The sequence below is a fragment of the Podarcis vaucheri genome (genome assembly GCF_965113315.1).
Source record: "Podarcis vaucheri genome assembly, chromosome: Z".
Lineage (NCBI taxonomy): Eukaryota > Metazoa > Chordata > Lepidosauria > Squamata > Lacertidae > Podarcis > Podarcis vaucheri.
In genome coordinates, this window is record NC_138758.1 from 34394347 (window position 1) to 34415471 (window position 21125).

General features: G+C 46.5%; 1 protein-coding gene across 7 annotated transcripts in view; it reads right to left on the reverse strand.

Annotated features, from left to right (window-relative positions):
• The window catches only part of RXRA (retinoid X receptor alpha), a 127610-nt gene that overhangs the window by 8255 nt on the left and 98230 nt on the right, over positions 1-21125 (reverse strand). For 4 of the 7 annotated variants that reach the window (XM_082207931.1, XM_082207930.1, XM_082207934.1 and 1 more), the window contains 5 exons: positions 14149-14205; positions 10007-10176; positions 7326-7455; positions 2707-2839; positions 1603-1694 (listed from right to left, as the gene is read on the reverse strand). In XM_082207931.1, the coding sequence (XP_082064057.1) occupies positions 1603-1694; positions 2707-2839; positions 7326-7455; positions 10007-10176; positions 14149-14205 (582 nt within the window). The remainder of the gene's footprint in view (positions 1-1602; positions 1695-2706; positions 2840-7325; positions 7456-10006; positions 10177-14148; positions 14206-21125) is intronic. The other 3 variants (XM_082207932.1, XM_082207935.1, XR_014215630.1) reach the window with 2 other exon arrangements.

Below are 21125 nucleotides of genomic sequence, written 5' to 3' on the forward strand. Positions count from 1 at the left end.
AACCTTCTGGTTAACAGCGCATCATACGGACCTATTGTGCCACAGGAGGTTTAAGAGAGCCTGAGGAGCAACATGTTGGTGACATTCCAAAGATGGTTGTAACACCAACGTTTTTCCCTCAGCAAGTCAACATTTCTTGACTTTGCCTGCTTAGCACTGGTGGAAGTGCAACAGCAGGGATCATTCAGTTTGCAACTGAAGCCTTAACTTTGCTCATGTTAAAATCAGCTATGTTGTGAACCGCCCTGTGGTCTTTAGATAATTATCATAGCCAATGGGGATGGGAGGCGGTGTTGCTTAGCAACCAGGCTGGGCACAGTGTACCCTGATTGGCTGCGTAGTTCTGAGGGAGTTTTTCCTCTGTATGTTTGGTTGAACATCTCCCTGTCAGGTACAAGGACTGAACTAAGAAAGACAAAACCTCTCTGTTCCTTTCTCCTGAAATGATACAGTACTTTTTGTTAGTTTTCCGCAGAGCTGTTTTTCCAGAAAAAGAGGTGACGGAACTCACCATGAACACCTCCTTTGTTCTCTTATAATGGCAATGGTGCCCACCTGAGAGGTGCTGGAAAAAACCCTGGTTTCCCCCTCAATAAAGTGTTACCAATATATCTTGTCTCTCCTTTATTCAAGTGCCTTTGCTGAGGAGTGAGCAAGCAGTGTGTTCAGACTGCATTCAAGAGAGGAACCATATCAGCATTCTTAAACTCAGATTTGGTTCCCCTCCAGAGCAGCCTACCTGTCCCTGGAGCCCTGAGGGGAGACTTCTGATACCAGAACTCTCATGGCTGGTCCACAGATTCCTTGGGGGCTCAGGAGAGCCCAGAGGAGAGATCTGCACAGCTGGAACCCCCATGATTGCAAAGGATTTCGCTGGTCAGGGCAGCACTCAGCAGGTGGATTCCCCCTGCCAGTCAACAACCATCTCACCCTGCTGTAAAACTCAGCTGCTTGCTCTGGAACCTTGCTATGGCAACCTGGATATTTGGCCCAGCTCCAGGAACACAATCCGTAGCCCTGAACTCACTCTTTCATCTCCTTCCGAGGTGATGACCATGACCGTGGCCTCTGCCTGCGGAACCAGGAATAGCTAGCTACTCCTTTTTAATTTTTTTGTAATGTTATTACATTTATATTCCATCTTTCCTCTAAGAAGCCCAAGGTGGCATACATAATTCTCCTCCCCCCCATGTTATCCACACAACGATCCACAACGATGATTTAGGGTAGGCTGAGAGTGCATGACTGGCCCAAGGTCACCCAGGAAGCTTCATGGCTGAGTGGGGATTCAAACCCTGGTCTCCCAGGATCTAGTCCAATACTCTAACCACTACACCGCGCTGACTCTCCTTGCTTGGGCCATCACTCCTCCTTGGGGGTCAGCATCCCCAATGGTTTGTGGCACCTGGTCGCTGGGTATTCCTTCATGCTCTCTCCTAGGAGAGATCTGGCTTCAGAGGCCCTGCTCTGGGTCCCCCCCCCCCCCAACCCTGAGATAAGTCGGGCGGCCTGTGGCCCATGAAAACGAAGCCTCCTTCTAACTCAGAGTGGAAACCTCAATTGAAAAGGGGTCCCCTATCCTGCAAGGACAACCGAACCTACCAGGGTTGAAGAGGACAATGGCTCGGAGACACCCCAGTTCTGTTTTATCCATCTGCATATCTCTCATTTTTGATACGAGTTCTGTCAATACTCTGCAAATAATAATAAATAATAATAATAATACAGTCACTTTAAAGACTTCTGAGCATGTGTTCATCTATTTGCTTTCAGCAACCCCCTTGAAATTTTGGCATTTTAAGCCAAGTCTAGCTCAATCTTCCTCTGACTAGTCACTTCAGATTCTCCCTTTCAGTGGTCAATGGCATGACTTGAAACGCTTGTATTTTCAAGCCTGCTGTTTACTCAGATCAACCTGCTCAGACAGTTAGGTCATCAAGCAGGAGACCCTCTTACGGGTGCCACACACCCCGAATTCAGTGCACACTCAAGGCAGAGCTTTCAGTGTGGCATCACTTTGGAAGATGTTCCCCTTGGAAATTAGGATGGGGCCAACAATATGTTCTTTCAGGTGCCTCCTTGTGAGTTTATTTTCCCCAGTCAGCCAGGCATCTTCAGGGTTACATTGTTGGCTATTGTTCATGCTAGTTTTAAAGACGGACCCAATGTTTCCTTTCTTTGTATAATATTTTCAAATGGTGGCGGTTTACAAATCCTTCGAATTCTGTCCTTTTGCAAACCGCTTAGAGGCTTCCTGTTGAGGAAGTGGCATACAATTTCTCTTAAAATAATATTCGTCTTAAACACAGCACAGCATCCAACAACCTTGTTCACTTAAGATTGGCACTTGCACAACAGAACTTTCCCTCCCACTCCTCTCCCTGCATGCACACCCCCACCCAATTCCCTCTCCCTGCATGCAGTTCTGCTCTGGGAGGTTGGGAGAACCCCAGAACAGACTTAGAATTTCTATTGCACTAGCAGAAATCCTTGCTCTAACAGAACACAGGACTTAACACTAATCTGGATACAAGCCAGCAACCCTAGCTTGGTTTTGGTTTGAAGAGCAATTGGTTCAATTTGGGGGTGGGCAGAGAAACGAAGAGTGAAGTAATCAGAACTGAAGCTGCAATCCCTTATTCACCTTCCCCACCCCCCATGGCCCCGAATCCTCACCCTTCTTGATCTCCGAACAGTTTCTCTGACCTGTCAAAGATGGCACCAACGCCTGCACTGTGAGCACTGTTCCGATGGACGTGGAGACCTGTGGCAAGGAGGATCCCATCTTTCACAGCTATGGACCGGTGTGAGAAGGAGGCAATGAGCAACTCATTCCAACCTGCAGTGAAATACATGGAGAGAGGGCTGTGAAGTCTACTAGAACAGATCACAAGATAAAACTTTGTCTAAAAATCTTTCGGCTTCTTTTTAGAGAAAAAATCTGAGTAAAGTGGTGATGCTTAGAATAACAGAATTGCAGAGTTGGAAGGGATCCCCAAAGGTCCAACCTGCTGTAGTGCAGGAATCCCAAATAAAGAATCCCTAGCAGGTGTCCATCCAACCTCTGCTTAAAAACCTCCAAAGAAGGAGAGTCCACCAGACAACTTAAAAACTATGAGGCTGTATCCAAGCGTTAGTCCTAATCAGAGCAGACCGCTGAAATCCATGGACCCAAGGTAGCCTTGTCCATTAATTTCAGTGAATCTGCTCTGACTATGACTAACATTAAATGCAACCCATTACGACAGGTGTGTGGAAGTTTTGCTGAACTACAAATCCCATTAGGCCTAGCAAGCGTGACCAGGGATGATGATGGGCATTGAGATATCTGGAAGGTAAAAGATTCCCAACACCTGCAATATGGCTCCAGGATGAGATGGTTTTACAGGAGAATTTAAAACAATTAAAATTTTAACAAAACTCTTGATTCTTATGGATGAGTTAATGCTATCCTCCTGATTTCTGGAAAACAAATAGATGTTGACCAGGAAGAATAAACATCTCTCAAAACCTCGCTAGTTATTGTCCCATTGTGCTTTTAAGGCCACATCAACACCATACATTTAAAGAACTTTGATACTACTTTAAATGGCTTCCCCCCAAAATTTCTGGAAGCTGCAGTTTCTTAAGAGCACAGAGAGTTATTAACAGAGCCCTATCCACCTGTTGGAAGTGGTACAGGCATGTAACATCAAAATCACATACAGTCATACCTCATGTTACGGACGCTTCAGGTTACGTGTTTTCAGGTTGCAGACCGTGGGAAACCCAGAAGTACTGGAACAGGTTACTTCTGGGTTTCACCGCTCGTGCATGCGCAGAAGAGATAAATCATGCTTCGCACATGTGCAGAAGCGCCAAATCGCACCTGCGCGGATGCGGTGCTTCAGGATGCGAACGCTGTGGGTTGTGGACGTGCCTCCGTCACGGATTACGTCTGCAACCCGAGGTTCCACTGTATAATCAAAACACATCGGGTGCCCCCTTTCTATTATTAATACTTTTTACTTTTTTGCCAGGTGAGTAAAGCTGAATGCACACAAGTTAAAAGAGCGTAAGTTGCAAATTACCTGTATCTTAGTGCTTCAAAAGTATGGCGTGAATGTGGCCTAGATCAGAGCTTTGCCCTCCGTGCAGCTATCACAGGGGGTGCCCCCTGAAGCCATGAGCCATACTGAATTCCGTTCGTGCTAGAGGCACACGTGACACCAGCCACCTCTTTTAGCTAGGTTTTAACACTTCAATATTTCATGGGCAGGTGCTCTCCGCAGGCAACTCAATAATACATAAAGCCATTTGTTTGAAAGACTTTGAGGGGGTCAGCTGAGGCCTTTCCTGATAAAGACACTGGCAGGTTCCACTTGGGTGCAACTGACGAGCTCACGCCAGCTCGCCAAGTCAGCATTTTGCCTCCAGTGGTACACCACCCCCACTCCCACTCTGGTGATCAAGCAAGTCCGTAATGAAATGCTTCCCTTCTCGACAAGCTGGGTGGCCACTAAAGGGTAGGGGATCTCTGTGTTGCAAGGGATTCTGGACCAAAAAAAATCAGACTCATAGGGTTGGAAATGATCCCAAGGGTCATGTAGTCCATTTCCCTGCAATGCAAGAATTTCAACTAAAGCATTCAGGGCAGGTGACCACCCAGACTCTGCTTAAAAACCACCAATGAAAGAGAGCCCACCACCTTCCGAGGGAGTCCGTTCCAGAGTCTAACAGCTCTTACTGTCAGAAAGTTCTTCCTGGTGTTTAGTCAGAATCTCCTTTCTTGCAATTTGAATCCATTGGTTCGAGTTCTGCCCTTTGGAGAAGCTGAAAACAAGCTTGCTCCGTCTTCCATGTGACAGCCCTTTAGATATTTGAAGACGGCTATCATATCTCCTCTCATTCTCCTCTTCCCCATGCTAAATAGACCGAACTCCCTGAACTGTGTTTGTCCTGCTGCTCTGTGTATACAGTCATACCTTGGGTTACGTTTTTTTCAGGTTATGGACCGCCGAAACCTGGTAGTACCAGAACGGGTTATTTCCAGGTTTTGATGATTGTGCATGCGCAGAAGTGCTAAATTGCGCTTTGCGCATGTGCAGAAGCACTGAATCGCAACCTGTGCATGCGCAGATGCGCCGCTGTGGGTTTCGGACGCTGCGGGTTGCAAATGTGCATCCTGCACGGATCACGTTTGCAACCTGAGCGTCCATTGTATAGAGATGCATGTTACACATCACGGGATCGTATGCAACGTTAGCCTTACTGAGAGAAGACCCAAACAGATGGAATGGTGCTCCAAGGATAACTTGGGACGCTTTCAAAGCACATGCTGGCAATCTCTCAGAAATTCTTTAGCTGTAAATCCTGCAATGCAGGGGGTTAGACTAGGTGGCCCTCTACAACTGATTCTTTTAAATGTATTTTAAATATTGATATCTTTTAAAGTATTATGATACTGCTTCAAACAGTCATGGTTCCCCCCCCCCCCCGAAATAATTCTGGGAGATGCAGTTTGCTCAGGGTACAGAGAGTTGTTATGAATCCCCCTGTTCTTCCTCCTGGAGCTACAATTCCTAGAACAGCTTAACAACCCATCCCTCTTTGCAGGGAACTCTGGGAACTGTAGCTCTGGGAAGAACTCTCAGCAACCTTCACAAACTGCAGTTCCCGGGATTCTTGGCCAGGAGCCTGATTAGCCAGTCCTAATAATATTTTATTAGTAAATAGTGCTTCATTGCATACATACTGCTGATATTTTATGAGATGGCAGCATGGTAGGGTTGGGTCAAGAGACAATGGAGTATGCCTCCAGCGGTGAAGTCAAACTGCTGCATTAGCAGCACTGAAGTGGCCTCTCTGGGGCACAAGCCTGGGCAGTGTGTAAGAAGGACATGGGCTGCCCACATGACATGACCCCACTCTCAGTCTCACTGATGTGGTTCAAAGGAAAGCAGAGCAATACAGTTGGCACCAACTTGGCTGCAGGAGATGCCCAAAGGAGGCATACAAGGTGCAATACAACCGCTTTAGGGACTCCACTCCAGACGTGTACGGTTTACATTTCCCAAAAACGCCCCACCAAGCCGTGGAGGTTTAGGATCAGAGTTTACCCTCTCTAAGATGGGCTCCCTTCCCAGGTTGGGAAGCCCCATCTGCCACTCACTTCCCTCTAGAGCATGTGTAGAAACCACCTTGGTTGTTTGTTGGTTGACTGTTGGAACCACTATTGGTCTCGTCCGCTCAAACTGCTGGAGCCTGTCTTTAACTTTTATAAATATTTTTTCTGGGTTTTTTTATATTGTTTTAAATGCTGTAATCCACCCTGGCACCTTTCACTGAAGGATGGGGCAATAAGGAAGCAAACATGTTGATGCATTTGCCACCTTGAGGTACTTGAGCTGCAGGCAGGATGGAATTTTCTTAGAAAACAGAGGCAGAAAATGCACCATGAATCTTACAAATGACCTGCAAGACACAACACTGGTGGCTTTAGAGCAGTGGTTCCCAAACCTTTTCAGGCCACTGGTACCTTGGATCCAGAAACTCATTTCCCTGCAAAAACTTTACCCTGCAAAAAGCATTATTCAGAAGAGTGGTTTGCAGGATTATAACACAACAAAATTCAAAACCATATTAACCAGTTGCAAATTTGTTCGAAATCCAATTAAAACTATTTAGCTGAATGAATTCAACAAAACTGACGGACTTGATCCAATGGTACCAGCTTTTCAAAGTTTGACAGTCATTTAGCAAAAGTCTTAGATGCCACATTTAGTAACTCCTTCACCATTGGTGGTAAAGTCTTAATGTGAAAGGTGCGCCTGATACTGATAATTAGATACCACCTCCCCAATATCTGGTTGAAAGTCATTTTTAAAACAGTTACATTTTATTAAATTTCCCAAAAAAAAATCACACATGCACTCTGATGCATAATATTTTTTTCTTTTCTTTTGTTGAATTCCCACCCCGTTTTCCATGGTGCTTTTTAAAATTTCTCCCCCTTGCTGCACCCTATATTATCTCTCTTATACCAACAATACAGTAATCTCTAATTCCTTCTATTGCTCATAATTCAAATCCTGCTCACTAATTCATAACACCTGTAGTATTTCTTTACATAATCTGAAACAGGCTTTGATTCTTCCACATGGTTGAAAGTCAATTAGAGGGGGTCTTAAATCATCACAACACCCCCCACCCCCGCCACCTACTTGCCTCTTAGCGTCCCATGCGGGGGCTCTATCGCCCACTTTCAGGACCATTTATTTAAAGCAGTGGGTTGCCCTGCTCCTTCTGCACCACCCCCTCCCCATTAAAGGGTGCCTTGTACTCACCAGCCCTGAGCAAGATCACTTGGTCATCTAGCGGCAGTTCTGAGAAGTGTGGGATCCTTTTGGCCCATTCCACCAATGTAAAAAGTTGCTTGTCTGCCGCTTGGCAGATGTTGGTGACCGGGTCATTGGGCTGCAAAGAACAGAGAAGCTGTGAGGCATCAAGAGTGGGACAAAGGAATGGAAAAGAAGGGCAGACTGTGGTAAGGGCTGCAGCTCAGTGGTTAGAGCATCTGCCTTGCGTGCAAAAGGTGTCAAGCTTGATACCTGCTGGCATCTCTGATTAGGGCAAGGAATGTTTCCCCATCAGAAACCTTCAAGAGCTCCCTTGGCTGATATCCTAGACAGCTGCTGGCAGTCAGTGTTGACAACACTCTGCTAGGTGGACCATTTTCTGATTTGGTACAAGGAAGCTTCTTATGTTCCTAGGTTCAGTCCCTGGCATCTTCAATCAGGGCTGGGCCTGCCTGAAACCCCAAACCGTCTAGCTCAGTATTGTCAACTGGCAGAAGCTCTCCAGGGTTTAAAGTACAGGGTTTTTCTTTCCAGCCTGACCTGGAGATGCCAGAGGATTGAAATAGGGGCCTTCTGCATGCCAAGCAAGTGCTCTGCCACTTGGCTACAGCCTTTCTCCTCCCCACCCCCTTCTATGAAGTGGGAATGATGCAGACAAGGTAAAAGGACATCCCTGGCAAATGATCCCTCTGGAAAAGGAGCTGAGGCCACACCCAGAAGGAATGCAGTGACCCAAAACCCTCCTTTGCAAATGCCTGCCAAAGGGGGGGGGGGGTGGTTTCTGTTACAAGGATCATCTTTCAGTAGCCAGGATCCCATCTGGGGCTATGTATAAACCGAAGGAATCCAAGGCTCGGGATCTCCTGGTGAGGACGGGGGCAGGGTGTCCAGGGAGGCCCACAAGCAACAGGCGACACAAACTGAATGGAGAGGTTTGCATTACCTGCACTGTGCTCAGATGCGAAGGTGAGCAAAGACCTTCAATAATTTCAAGGACACTCCATATGCCCACTTTCCCACCTTACATAAAAAATAAATAAATAAGTTTTCTCCCTCTTAAACTTTCCAATGCAAAATGGAAATGGCTGTCCTAAACATTGTGGCTTGGACTATATCTATTTCTTTCCTGGAAATGACCATCTGTGATGGATTAAAAACAAACAGTACAAAACAGTTTGTTTTGTACTGCCCCTGGGGACATTATATGCTGGACATTTGATAGCTTGGTGAAGTTCAAACCCCCCTTTGGCTGCGAAGCTCACTGCGTGTGACCTCGGGGGCAGCTGCTGCCTCTCAGCCTAACCCACCTCACAGGGCTGTTGTGGGGATTAAATGGGGAGAACTGTGTACATCTCACCTTGAGCTCCTTGTGGGGGAAGTTGGGATATAAGTGCAATAAATAGAATAAAAACATCAGCAATAAAAGCAAAGTGATAATTAAGTATTTGTCAGCGGCCGTTCAAAAAACACCAGCATCCTGGCATTGGAAGAATCATTCATATCAATGGACAACCTGATACCTGTTTAGGGAGCTGGTGGGGGTTGTTAGGTAACATATGTCATATAACTGTATTCATGTGTTCCGTTCTTTGCTCCTCAAAACCCTCCCTATCCCCCCCCCCCAGGTTGTGGTAATCCTGGTGGTGGTGGAAGGAAGAGATATTTCTCCCCCACCCAGGCATTTGATCTTCCTCGCGCACAAGCACTGATCTGCAACAGGAGGCGCTCCTAGGTACCTACCCCCACTTACAGATGCTGCCTGCATCTTCGTAGACTGTGACCACACATGCTGAATTATGCAGGAAGCCATATTCAATTTGCTAAAAGCAGGCTGGGACCAGAAGCAGCTATTTATTTTGCCTCCCCAGACCCCTCTCCACAAGCTTGCAGTGATGCTCATTACATCCCCTCCCCTAAGTATTTTTAATCTTGATAACTGCTGCCTCCCAGGTGCTGGGGGTAACCAAAGACTGGCTTTCCTCATCTCCTTTCAAGGAAACATGAGCTGTGTGGGCTCTCTTTTCATTCAGAGACTTTCCAGGGGATTAGGAACCCCAACTCATCAAGGTTCACAAGGGCTGCAAATGGGATGTTTGAGGTGTCTGGTGACCATGGAGGCTGGTAGGGCTCTCAATGGCTTCTGGCCATGTTGGCTGTGCTCTGCCTCCACAGTAGCAATGTTTCTGAATACCAGTTGCTAGAAACTATAGGAGGGGGAAGAGCTGTTCTTGCACTCAAATCCTGCTTGCTGGTTTCCCACAGGCATCTGGCTGGCTGGACTAGATGGGCCCCCTTTTGCCTGATCCAGCAGTCTCTGCTTATGTTCTTAGTCTGGCTTTGTATATAACTATCATGCCCAACAGAGCCATCTTCTAGTCTTGGTATCTGTTGGAGCATTTGTGGCCCTCCAGATATTCCAGAAGCACAACTCCCATCATCCCTAGCCATCAGCCATGCTTGCTGGGGCCTGATGGGAGCTGTAGATCAACTGTGATTGGTCCATTGCAGGGTGGTTGGAATACATGACCCATTGGGTCCCTGCCAACTCTACAATTCTATGAACATCTGGAGGGCCAAAGATTCCCCACACCAGATTTAAGGTGACTTAACTGCATTTTTGAAAAGTTTGCCTAGAAGAAAAGAGTAATGGGGGGTGTGCTTTTCCTTACCGAATTGGGGTTCAAGCCCATGTTCGCCTCAATGTATGTCTCTGTCTTTGGCTCAACGGCAAGTTCGGCTTCTAGAATCTTCTCCACAGGCATGTCCTCATTAGCGCTGCTCGTGGATTCAACCTCATTCTCATTGCGGTCCTTCCCACGCTGCCTCTCCTCTTGGACAGCTGCCGGGGCGGGGGGAGCCAACAAAGGGAAAAAAGAAGAAAAAATATAGAGGAAAATGGATCAGTGGGCGGAGTCCAGCAAGAAAGGCATTTGTTCGTTTCTTTATTACTTATTCATGTCATAAAGTTTATGCACTAAAAAAAAATTCAAAATTTCCCTCAAAGCAGTTTACAAAACGATAAAACGGTCAACAATTATGGCATTTTAAGACTTTTGAAGAATTAAAACAACAATAAACTAAGAACAGATTAAAACTGGCATCAATTTTCCAATTATCTAGGTAGGCTTGCCTAAAAGAAAATGTTTTTAGCAGGCCCTGAATACAACAAAGGTTGCCTGGCTGGTGGAGTCAAGAGGCAAGGAGTTTCAGAGTACAACTGCCACCACACTAAAACATGGAGTTACAGTGGTACCTTGGGTTACATATGCTTCAGGTTATAGACTCCGCTAACCCAGAAATAGTGCTTCAGGTTAAGAACTTTGCTTCAGGATAAGAACAGAAATCGTGCTCTGGTGGCGCGGCAGCAGCAGGAGGCCCTATTAGCTAAAGTGGTGCTTCAGGTTAAGAACAGTTTCAGGTTAAGAACGGACCTCTGGAACGAATTAAGTACTTAACCCGAGGTACCACTGTATTACAAATGTGGAATGGGTCTCATTTGACACCTGTAACAGTGCCAGTTCTGCGATCTTGCAGTTATACTGATCCCAAGTTGTCAGGGACTTCATCTACTAAAAGTAACACCTTGAAGTTGGCCCAGTAGCAAATCGGCAACCAGTGCAGATCTCTGAAAACAGGTGTTATATGCTGACAGGGTCTCACTCCTGTCAGCAATTGCTACTAGCAATTGCACTGGAGCATTCTGCACCAATTGCAGCACAATCGCTGACAGAAGTGAGATGGGTTCGGGAAGTCCTCCAGCTTGGTAAGACCATAAGGCCTAAGCTCTAGGAAAATTTTCTCCAACATGATGCCTTTCATATGTTGTTGGACTCCCCTCATGCTCAGCATGTCAAGGGTGATGGGGCTGAGGTCCCAATAGTATATTGAAGGCACCACACTGGGGAAACCCACTCTAGGTAGTCCCTTCCATGCCCCCAGACCTTCAAAGGAAATTATGCCAATATTTGCCCGCTTGCTTAACACCATATGCATTTTATCAATATATGATTCTTCCTTTCTACCATATGCAAACTGGAGAACCAGAGTGGTACAGTGGTTACAGTGTCAGGCTAGGACCTGGGAGAGACCAGGGTTCAAATCCCCGCTTGGCCAAAATACTCACTGAGTAACCTTGGGCCATTTACTGCCTTTCCTACCTCACAGGGTTGTTGTGAGGATTGAGGAAAGGGCAAGAACCAGGTGCACCACCCTGGAGCGCCTTGGAGGAAAAGGTGGGTTATAAATGCAGTAAATAAATAAAATTTTAGATAGGTCTTAGGACACCAGGTTGAAACAATGCAATTGGTGGAACTTGAACTAACAGGCACCGCAGAATACACATTCTGCATCTTTAAGAACTTGATATTTTAGTGTGGCAGCACCTATACACTTTGGAACTCCCTGATTCTTGACCTCAGGCAGGTGCCTTCACTGTATTCTTTCCAGCACCTGCTAAAAACATTCTGATTTAGACAGGTGCATCCAGATATCTGGCTGTGTTTTAGTCTACTGCTAGTTTTAATTTTTTGAACTATTCAATTCTCCCCCCCAAAAAAAAAAAAATATTGACTGTTTTATTCTTCTTGTGAACCATGTTGAGGGTTGTTGTTGCTGCTGCTGCTGCAATCAAAGAAGTATACATTTTAGGAAATAAGTAAGCAATCCGCTTCTTTTTTCTTCAAATGCCACTTGCAAAACCTGGAAAGTGGGGAGGTGGGGAGGAACAGCATTGACCCTTCAGAGTTACAAAAGAAACTTGCCTTTCACCCCTCAAAGTTCTCTCTGCAATGGCACTGCCCCCAGATGTTCCTGACTCCTGTCTGTCACTCCTTCCCAACCAAAGCTTGGCTTCTACGTATAGAAAAATGCTTCCATGATTTCCGATCGCCAGAGCCCTTCCACCAGAGGGCTTTCCTTCGGAGGCACCTTTCCATCCTATAACTACCACCACCCACTGTATCCACCCATCGTTACCTCCAAGAGTCAGGGGCGACAGCAGTCCAAAGAATCCTTGATGTCGAGAAAGTGGCTAGAGAGATTTTTTTTATTCTCCCTCTCCCATAACTCCTAGGCATCCAGTGAGGCTGAATGTTGGAAGACTCAAGACAGAGAAAAGGAAAGTCCTTCTTCATGCAGCACGGAATTATAAACTATGGCATCTGCTACCATATGGCATAAAGGATGGCCATCCGCTCTGGATGGCGCTGAAAGGCAAATTCATGGAGGATACAGCGATCAGCGGCTATTTGTCATTGCCGCCAATAACTGGGAACAACAGTAGTTCGAAGCTTCTCAAAGGCACCGTGATGGCACTACATTAGCACCCTCCAGGCAATGCATATGATCTGTACATAGCCCTTTAATTAAGGCGGCACTCATAAGCAGCAAAATAATAATAAGAAGAAGAAATGACAGGGATGTACCACCAAGCGGTAAGGTTACTCTACAAAGTTATTTTGGGTATGCTTGCATGATGGGACAAAAATATGCACGTGTTGCTTTGCAATTTCTTTTCAACACCGCAAATGCACAGTGAAATAATGCAGGAAAAGAGGGGTAAAGGACTTGTGACAGAGCTTGCTTATTTCTTCCTCCCACTCCATATGTTTTCCTTTTGTGCCATATCTTTTCAGATTGCAGTCCTGGTGCTGGGGGTCTGCTTCGTTCGTCTGTAGTGATTTGTAAGCCACTTTTTAATTTTTAAATTTTTTTGGCTGAAGAGTGTTACAGATTTTTTTTAAAAAATTTATGAACAAGTACATAACCCTTGACTTGCCAATCAGAAGGTCGGCGGTTCAAATCCACATGACGGGGTGAGCTCCCATTGCTTGGTCCCTGCTCCTGCCAACCTAGCAGTTCGAAAGCACGTCAAAGTGCAAATAGATAAATAGGTACCGTTCCGGCGGGAAGGTAAAAGGTGTTTCCGTGCACTGCTCTGGTTACCAGAAGCGGCTTAGTCATGCTGGCCACACGACCCGGAAGCTGTACACCGGCTCCCTCGGCCAATAAAGCGAGATGAGCGCCGCAACCCCAGAGTCGGCCACGACTGGACCTAATGGTCAGGGGTCCCTTTACCTTTTTAAATAACGCTTCCTCCAAAATTAGAGGAGACACCTCCTCTTTGAAGGGATTCCCATGTACCCTGCCTCTCACCCTAATACTCTGTACTTATCAGTTAAACCCTACAATTCCAGATTCCCTCTGGGCCACCTCTGGTAGGTCAGGATTCCTTGGTCCAATTGGGAGGCATTTAATCTGAATTCATTTACTTTAAATAAACAAAACAAAACAAAAATTGTATCCGAGAGGTAATACAATAGCCATCTTCAATTATCTAAAAGGGCTGTCATATGGAGGATGGAGAAAGATTGTTTTCTAATGCTCCAGAAGGGAGAACCCAACCAATGGATTCAAGTTACAAGAAAGGAGATTCTGACTAAGCAGTAAGAGCTGTTTGACAGTGGAACAATCTCCTGCAGGAGGTGGTAGCAGTTTTTAAGCAGAGGCTGGGTGGCCAACTGTCCTGTATGCTTTAGTTGAGATTTCTGCATTGCAGGGGGTTGGACTAGATGACCCTGGAGGTCCCTTCCAACACTACAATTCTATGATTCTATGCATCTGAAGCAAATCAGGCTTCCAAAACTGGAAAGTGGAAAAGTTCCAAGGGGGGGGGGAGAATCTGGCCTGGCAGAACCAGGAAGAAAGAACTGGTTTAGCTCTGGGCTTGTTTCATTTTTACACCTCCAGATATATAAACATTCTCTTTTGCTGCTTAACAGCTGGTCTAGAAATATTGAAATGGGAATAATACCTTGTTCTTCCTGCCTTCCAGGGAGTCTTGTGGGCCGGGATGGATGGTGCTCCATCCCTGTAATAGAGTAAAAATTTTGAAATGAAACATCGTGGTAGTAAATGATCCTGCTCTTGCTGCTGCTGTTTGACATTATAACTATTCAAAGTATTATTCTGGATTATTATTATTTTTCCGAAAGCGCCATCCACAAAGCATGGCACTTCACCTGTCAAAAATGATCCATTAAAAACAGAAAAGAAAAGAAAAACAGGGGTCAGGGTCTGACAATGTTTATCCGGCTTGCAAAGGGTTTATTTTATTTGTTTGCTTAATTTGTGTGCCGCCCTTCATTCAAAATTCACAGGGCGGTTCACAACATAAAAATACAACGCCTAGAATGAGTTTTTACTCACCCCAGGAGTGTGGCTGTTTAGAAGCCTCTGTTATTTTCCCTCTGAATTCTCTGCCCCTATGGACAGCTTTCTAGAGCAGACAAGCCATTTTCCAATGGTGTCAAAGAGAAGGCTTCTATGTACTGCAGATAATCTTATTGAGCTCAGAGAAGGTAGGTAGACACTGCCTGGTCATGGTGCTTGAGGTCCAGAGGCCTCTTTGCTATGGCATCATTCCCTCTCCCCCTCTCCCAGAATATTTGCTGGGCAGAATCAAGACACACACCCTTTCTACAAAAGCTCAAGGAGTTGACAGGACCTCCTGGAATGAAGTGGACATCACTTCCGTGGGGTTTGGGGGATCCTGAGATCAACCAGTTGCAAAAGATCAACCACATGCACTAATGACAATCTTTGCCTCAGTATGTTTTATCAGCAGAAATGCTTAAATACAGTGGTAGTCGTCATTATTAAAGGTACATGAGGAAAGTGTGGTGTACTGGTTAGAGCATCTGACTGGGGCCTGGGAGACCCCACTGCTAATCTCATCAGTTCATTGAGTGGTCTTGGTCTAGTCCCTGTCTCTCAGCCTGACCTACTTCGCAGGGCTGTTGAGGGGATTACATGAGGAGGGGCAGAACCATGTAGGTCACCTTAAGCTCATTGGAGGAAAAACTGGGATGTAGGTGCAATAAATAAACAAAATGTGTGGCAAGTTGTCCTCCTAGCCCACATGTTGTCACCTGCTTTGCTTCTAGGGATCTGGTGTGTGTGTGAACGTGCCTGAAAAGACAGCCAGAACCACCATAGACTTCAAATGTGACTTTAAAGAACAGCAGCTTTAAGAGTTTGCACTTCAGCTTGCTTTTTCCTCTTCCCTCCCGTTCCATTTTTCTTTGCATGCTATGTCTTTTTAAATTGGATGCTTAAAACTGAGCTTGGCAAGTCACCCTGGGAGCCTTTTTTGGTTAAACAGTGGGGGTTGCACGTTATAAATAAATAAAATAAATACAATCATAAAAAAATTGTATTATCCCAATCCCCCACCACATAAGGAATCTCAGGCAGACCCTGCAATATGCCAAGCATGTGCCTGTAATGAGCTCTGAGCTCCAGACCCTCCTCCCTAAAACTAGAGATTCTGTGCATATTTTATTTCAGGGAGAAAATCCCCACTCCACAAGGCTTTCCTTCTGAGTCAGACGGCATGCATCGCAAACATATAAGAGGATGTGTTATATATGAAAAATGCACAAGAGTATGTCATGAGTGGAGAGGTAGAAGGAATGAAATAATGCAGACATTAAATCTATATTGATCTATCTCAGTGTTTCCCAACCGGTGTTCCGCGGCACACTAGTGTGCCGCGAGATATTGCCTGGTGTGCCGCGAGATGTTGCCTGGAGGGAGGCGGGCGAGTCCAAAAAAGGTTGGGAAACACTGTAAGTTTCTCTTTCAAAAAGGAAACGTGGGTTAAAGCGGCGATGCCGCCTCCCACTCACTTTCCTGCTCTGGCTTCCCTAACAGTTTTCCGAGTTGCGTCACTGGATCCAGCCCCCTTTTCCACAGGTGACACGGGGCTGGAGGGAGGGAAAGAGGGCTTTACGTCGCGCACAAAGGCAGCCTCCTAGAAGCGCTTTGGGCTGGCGCCGTTTCGCCGAAGGCGCTGGAGGACCGCCACCCTCAGCTCCTTCAGAAAGGAAGCCCCGCCCCTCGGCTCCCTACGCTGCCAGGCAGCTCAGCTGACTGACGAGGACGTTCTGCGGCGGCGGCCGCCGCACAACCACCGCAGTTGCTGGCAGCGTCCGCAGCGCAATAAGTAACAGCGCCTGGTGCTGCCAACTCTTTCTCTCTCTCTCCCGCCCCCCCCCCGCCCCCAAGCTCTCGCGCGCCCCGCGTCAACATCGCCGCGCGCAGCTTCCCGAGCTCGAGGCCAGCCGCTGCACGCATGCGCCGGCTCGTCATCGGCTCCGGTTGTTGCCTTTCTCCGCCGAGGTCGGTGGACCCCGAGCCTAGGCTTCCTTCCTGCACCCCGCTTTCCGAAGACCGCACACCAGTTGGGCCAGTACATATTCCCCTCCCGTGACTGGAGCGGAATAGCCCTTTCTCTTCTTCCCCAACCCTTGTCGTTGGAGGAGTCCCTCAGTCCCTCGCTTTGCTGCCTCCTCCCCCCCCCTAAAGCTTGGAGGTTCCCCGGCAAGGGGGAGGGGAAAAAATTGAAACTTACACTTTCGTGCGTCCCTCCCGGCGTGACGCTGCGCGCTGACGTCACAGGGCTGTAATGGTGGTGTGCCTCGAAATTTTTTTCATCAAACAAGTGTGCCTTTGCCCAAAAAAGGTTGGGAAACACTGATCTATCTCCCTATATACATAAAAATGGCAGGATGTCGTCATGCTCTGCAGTTCACATTGTCACCGAAAGGTAGCAGCATGATAAGCAGTGGGCAGGCAGGCGAGCAAGGAAACACCTAGATTGAACAGAGGAGGGAAAGCACTTCACACAGCAGTGCCCCGTATACGTGTGTGTGTGTGTAACAGAAAACCGTATTTTACTGGCCCAGCAATGGGTCTCTCCCCAACACGGCACCCTACTGGATATTATGGACTACACAACCCACTAGCCAGAGCGAGCGGCGTCATATAATGCTGTGGACAATGGACGCACAATTGTTCACCATGGCCCTCATGTTGTACAGTTGAGATGGCTGAAGCTGATGGGAGTTACAGTCCAGAGCACCTGGAAGGCACCAGATTGGCGTGGGTTGCTGTCAGCTCACTTAGCCCCCTTCTCTTCCCTCCCTCTCTCCACCCAAGATGCCAGACCAGCTGCCTCTGAGACCAGCCTGCCTGCCATGGGCAGCCCTGTGCCTGCATGCAACTCATTTGCTAAAGGCCAGCGAGCAACAATGGCAAGAAGACTCAGGGATGGGTTATTGTGCAACCGCCTCCTTCCAAGAGCACAAATCCAAGAGAGAGTCATTCCAGGATAAACAGGGGAAAGAGGCTAATTCTAGTTCTGTGCAACCAATCTGTAAAAAAAAACCACAGGGAAATGGGAAGATTTCAGGACTGTGGGGCAAAGCCATCCGGGTTTCTCACATCGGGATGAATCTGCCCACCATCTCACTCTGCTTCTTTTGCTCCAGACTGCATGCATTTCTACATTTCTCTGGGAAATGTTCATGCCATAACCCTGTGTGTGCTTCTTGCAAAGTAAGCAACTGTTTCATGCGATAGGATTTGCTCTTAAGTAAATACATGACTGCAGCCTTAAGAATATCATAAGTGTAGATGCATTTTGCAATTGCAGGTATACAATTTTCAGGATGTGGTGGGATTTTCATTTACTTGTTTATTTAAGAAATCCACATACAGTACTGCCCTTCATCAAATGATCCTAGGCTTGTTTACCAACATCTTTGAAGCTTGAATGCCTGCACTCATTTATCTGTCAGCGAATTCCAGAACACAACATCCTTAGACAAAAACAACAACAACTGAATAAAGACAGTGCTTCTGAGCATAAACAGACTGCACTACACTCACAAACACCCGCTTCCCCACTATGAACATACTTACTGAGCAACAGCATGTCTCCCACACAGATTGAAGCATCACTATTGGGATGGGGGTGGGGAAGGAATTAAGCATTTACCCCACGGGCTTAAGAACAAGGCAAAACATAAATCCTGTTTTTGCTCCACATGACAACCCCTCCTAGCAGTGGCACATGAAAACACAAGAAGTGCCTACTGGATCAGGCCAATGCCCCATCTAATCTAAGCCTCTTTTAAAGCCATCCAAGTTGGTAGCCATCAATGCCTCCTGTGGCAGTTCCGGAGTTTAACCAAGTACGTTCATTTATTTCCCTGAAATCTTCAAACATTCACTTTCTTTGGACACTGAGAGAGGGAGAAAAGCTTCCTCCATGCCATGCATAATTTTATAAACACCAAGCATCTTTTCCTCACTTTTTCACCTGCAATTCTGACGTTAACTCTACATTATGGCAATGCAAAAGCCAAAGGTGTCTATCCCTCGCCACCCCAACACTTTACATACCGTATATTTCGCTCTATAAGATGCACTTTCTCCCTCCTAAAAAGTAAGGGGAAATGCGTGTGCATCTTATGGAGCGAATGCAGGCTGTGCAGCTATTGCTGAAGCCAGGAGAGCAAGAGGGAGCGCTGCTTTCGCTGCGCAGTGATCCCTCTTGCTGCTCTGACTTCGCTTCGCTGGAAAAGCGCTGCGCAGAGAGGGAAAGCTGCGCAGCGCCCCTTCAGCGAAGCAGGAGGAGAAACAGAGCCTCTTCCATTTCTCCTCCCACTTTCCTGGAGAGGTGCAGCGCAGATTCAGGATATTTTTTTCTTGTTATCCTCCTCTAAAAACTAGGTGCGTCTTATAGAGCAAAAAATACAGTACATCTTTCTCCTTCCAGGCAAACAATGGGCATACTCCTGGCACAAGGACACATTTCAGCCACCAAAGGCACCCCAGAAGGGGGCAGCAGAAGGCCAGTGAGGGTGTGTGGCTTGGAGAGAGTCCACCCGATCTAAATAGAACCTCTGAAAACCAGATCATAAAGCCTTTGCAGACATAGAATAGAAGCATCATGGCTCAGTGGATAAGAACATCTGCTTTGCATGCAGATGGTCCCAGAATCAATTCCCAGCAGCATCTCCAGGTAGGGATGGGAAAGAGACTCCCTGCCTGAAATCCAGGAGAGCCACTGCCAGTCAGTGTAGGCAGCACTGTTCTGGATGAACCAATGATCAGGTTCAATACAAAGCAGCTTCTTGCATTCTGATTGGCAATTGAAGGGAAAAGGATGCTGTGTTAGGCAGGCTCTTAAGTCTGGCCCAGGCAAGGCTCTGCTTACAGCCAACCTTGTTGCACATTTGACTTGCCACCTAAGACCTGACATCACCCTCCCATCATATATGTTCTTGTTTTGTTTTCTGGGGCCCTCCACACTTCCTTCCAAACACTCTTCTGTCCATCACCTTCCTGAGAGAAGAGTTTGACATTTCCAGCAGCTGCACGTGCAAGTCCTTGAATAACTCCACAGATCAGGCACGACAGCTTCGCGTGGTGCTTAGGGCAATGCAGAGAAGGATGCTCGGGAGAGCTTGCCTCTTGCAGGCAGGGCAGAAACACAGGATGTGCAGGAAGGTGGAGAAACAGTTATTTGAGTGCCTGTATTTAGCTAAGGTGGCGGGGGGGGGGAGAGTGAAGGGAAGCTGAGAGCATCACCCACCAAAGCTCTGCAAGTGTACCCTATCCTGCTCTGTCCTTCACATCCCAAGCCTAAGATGGACATAGTCCTGGCCAGTGTTAGAAACTCCCCGGGTGCCAGGCACATTTTGCAACTGGCATGGATCCAATTAAGACCACGTGCAGATCTCTGGATGCCAGGTTGGTGACTGATGTCTCCATCTGGCTGACCCCTCCAGCTCTCTTAAGTGGGAAAGCGCAAGAGCTTATTTATTGCATTTACAGCTCACTTTTTTCTCTAAAAAGTACAAGGCTCACTCCCTCCTCAGTTAATCCCTACAACAGCCATGTTAGGTAGGTTAAGAAGCTGTAATTGGCCCCAGGTCACCCAGTGAGTTTCATAACTAAGTGGGGATTTGAACCCTGATCTGCCAGGTCTTGGTCCAACACTCTAACCAATACACCACACAGGCTTCCCAGGGTACTTCTGCTATGGGGCAGCTATATAAATTAAGCAGACATAAATACGAGGAAAACAAAAATGTCACTTAGAGAAGGATCTGAAATATTTTCATTGAAGCTTGGGTTAGTTTTATTCTGGATTGTTTTATCCATGTTTTAATGTGTTGCAAACCGCTTTGAGATTTTTTTCCTTTAAAATATAAAGCAGTATAGAAATAGAAATAATAACAGAAATGAAAGTAGTAGTAATATTAGTAATGGTGGTAGTAGTAGTAGTGGTAGTAGTAGTAGGAAGAAAAAGAAGAGAAGCCCTATTCAAGAAAAATGGCGTCTAGACATTCCATTGTGGCGACCATATCCTTGGTTTAAGATTCCATGCGGTGATTAGCTTATATATCTGAGTTTCTCCTAACACTGGTCTTGGCTCACTTGACCACTGAAACAACCTTGCAGGGTAGCTTAGGCCAACAGAAAATGAGACACTGGTAAGTTACAGAAAAACTCCCAAGTTGCAGCCCCATTCTGCAGCGGAGTTTTTTCTAACCTTTCTTCCTAATATAGTATTTCATAGGAGGGGGATTAAGAACATAAGACGTCACAGTCACCAACCAGATGCCCTGATGGGCAACCCACCCGCAAGCAGGACGCAAATACAAGAGCTTTCTGCCACCCTGTGGCTTCCAGCAACTGGGATTAAGAAGTACTGCTGCCTCAAACCACGGACAATCACGGCTAGTAGCCTGCTATAGTATTCCCCTCCATGAATTTGTCCAATGCTCTTTTAAAGCCCTCCAGGATAATTAGATCCACATTTAAAGCCATTGAAGATTAATGTATGTGATAACATTTTTGTTTTTTTAATGACAACCACACTCCAACTTACAAACACATGAGAACCTAAGACCCCTTCCATATCAAATGCCCACC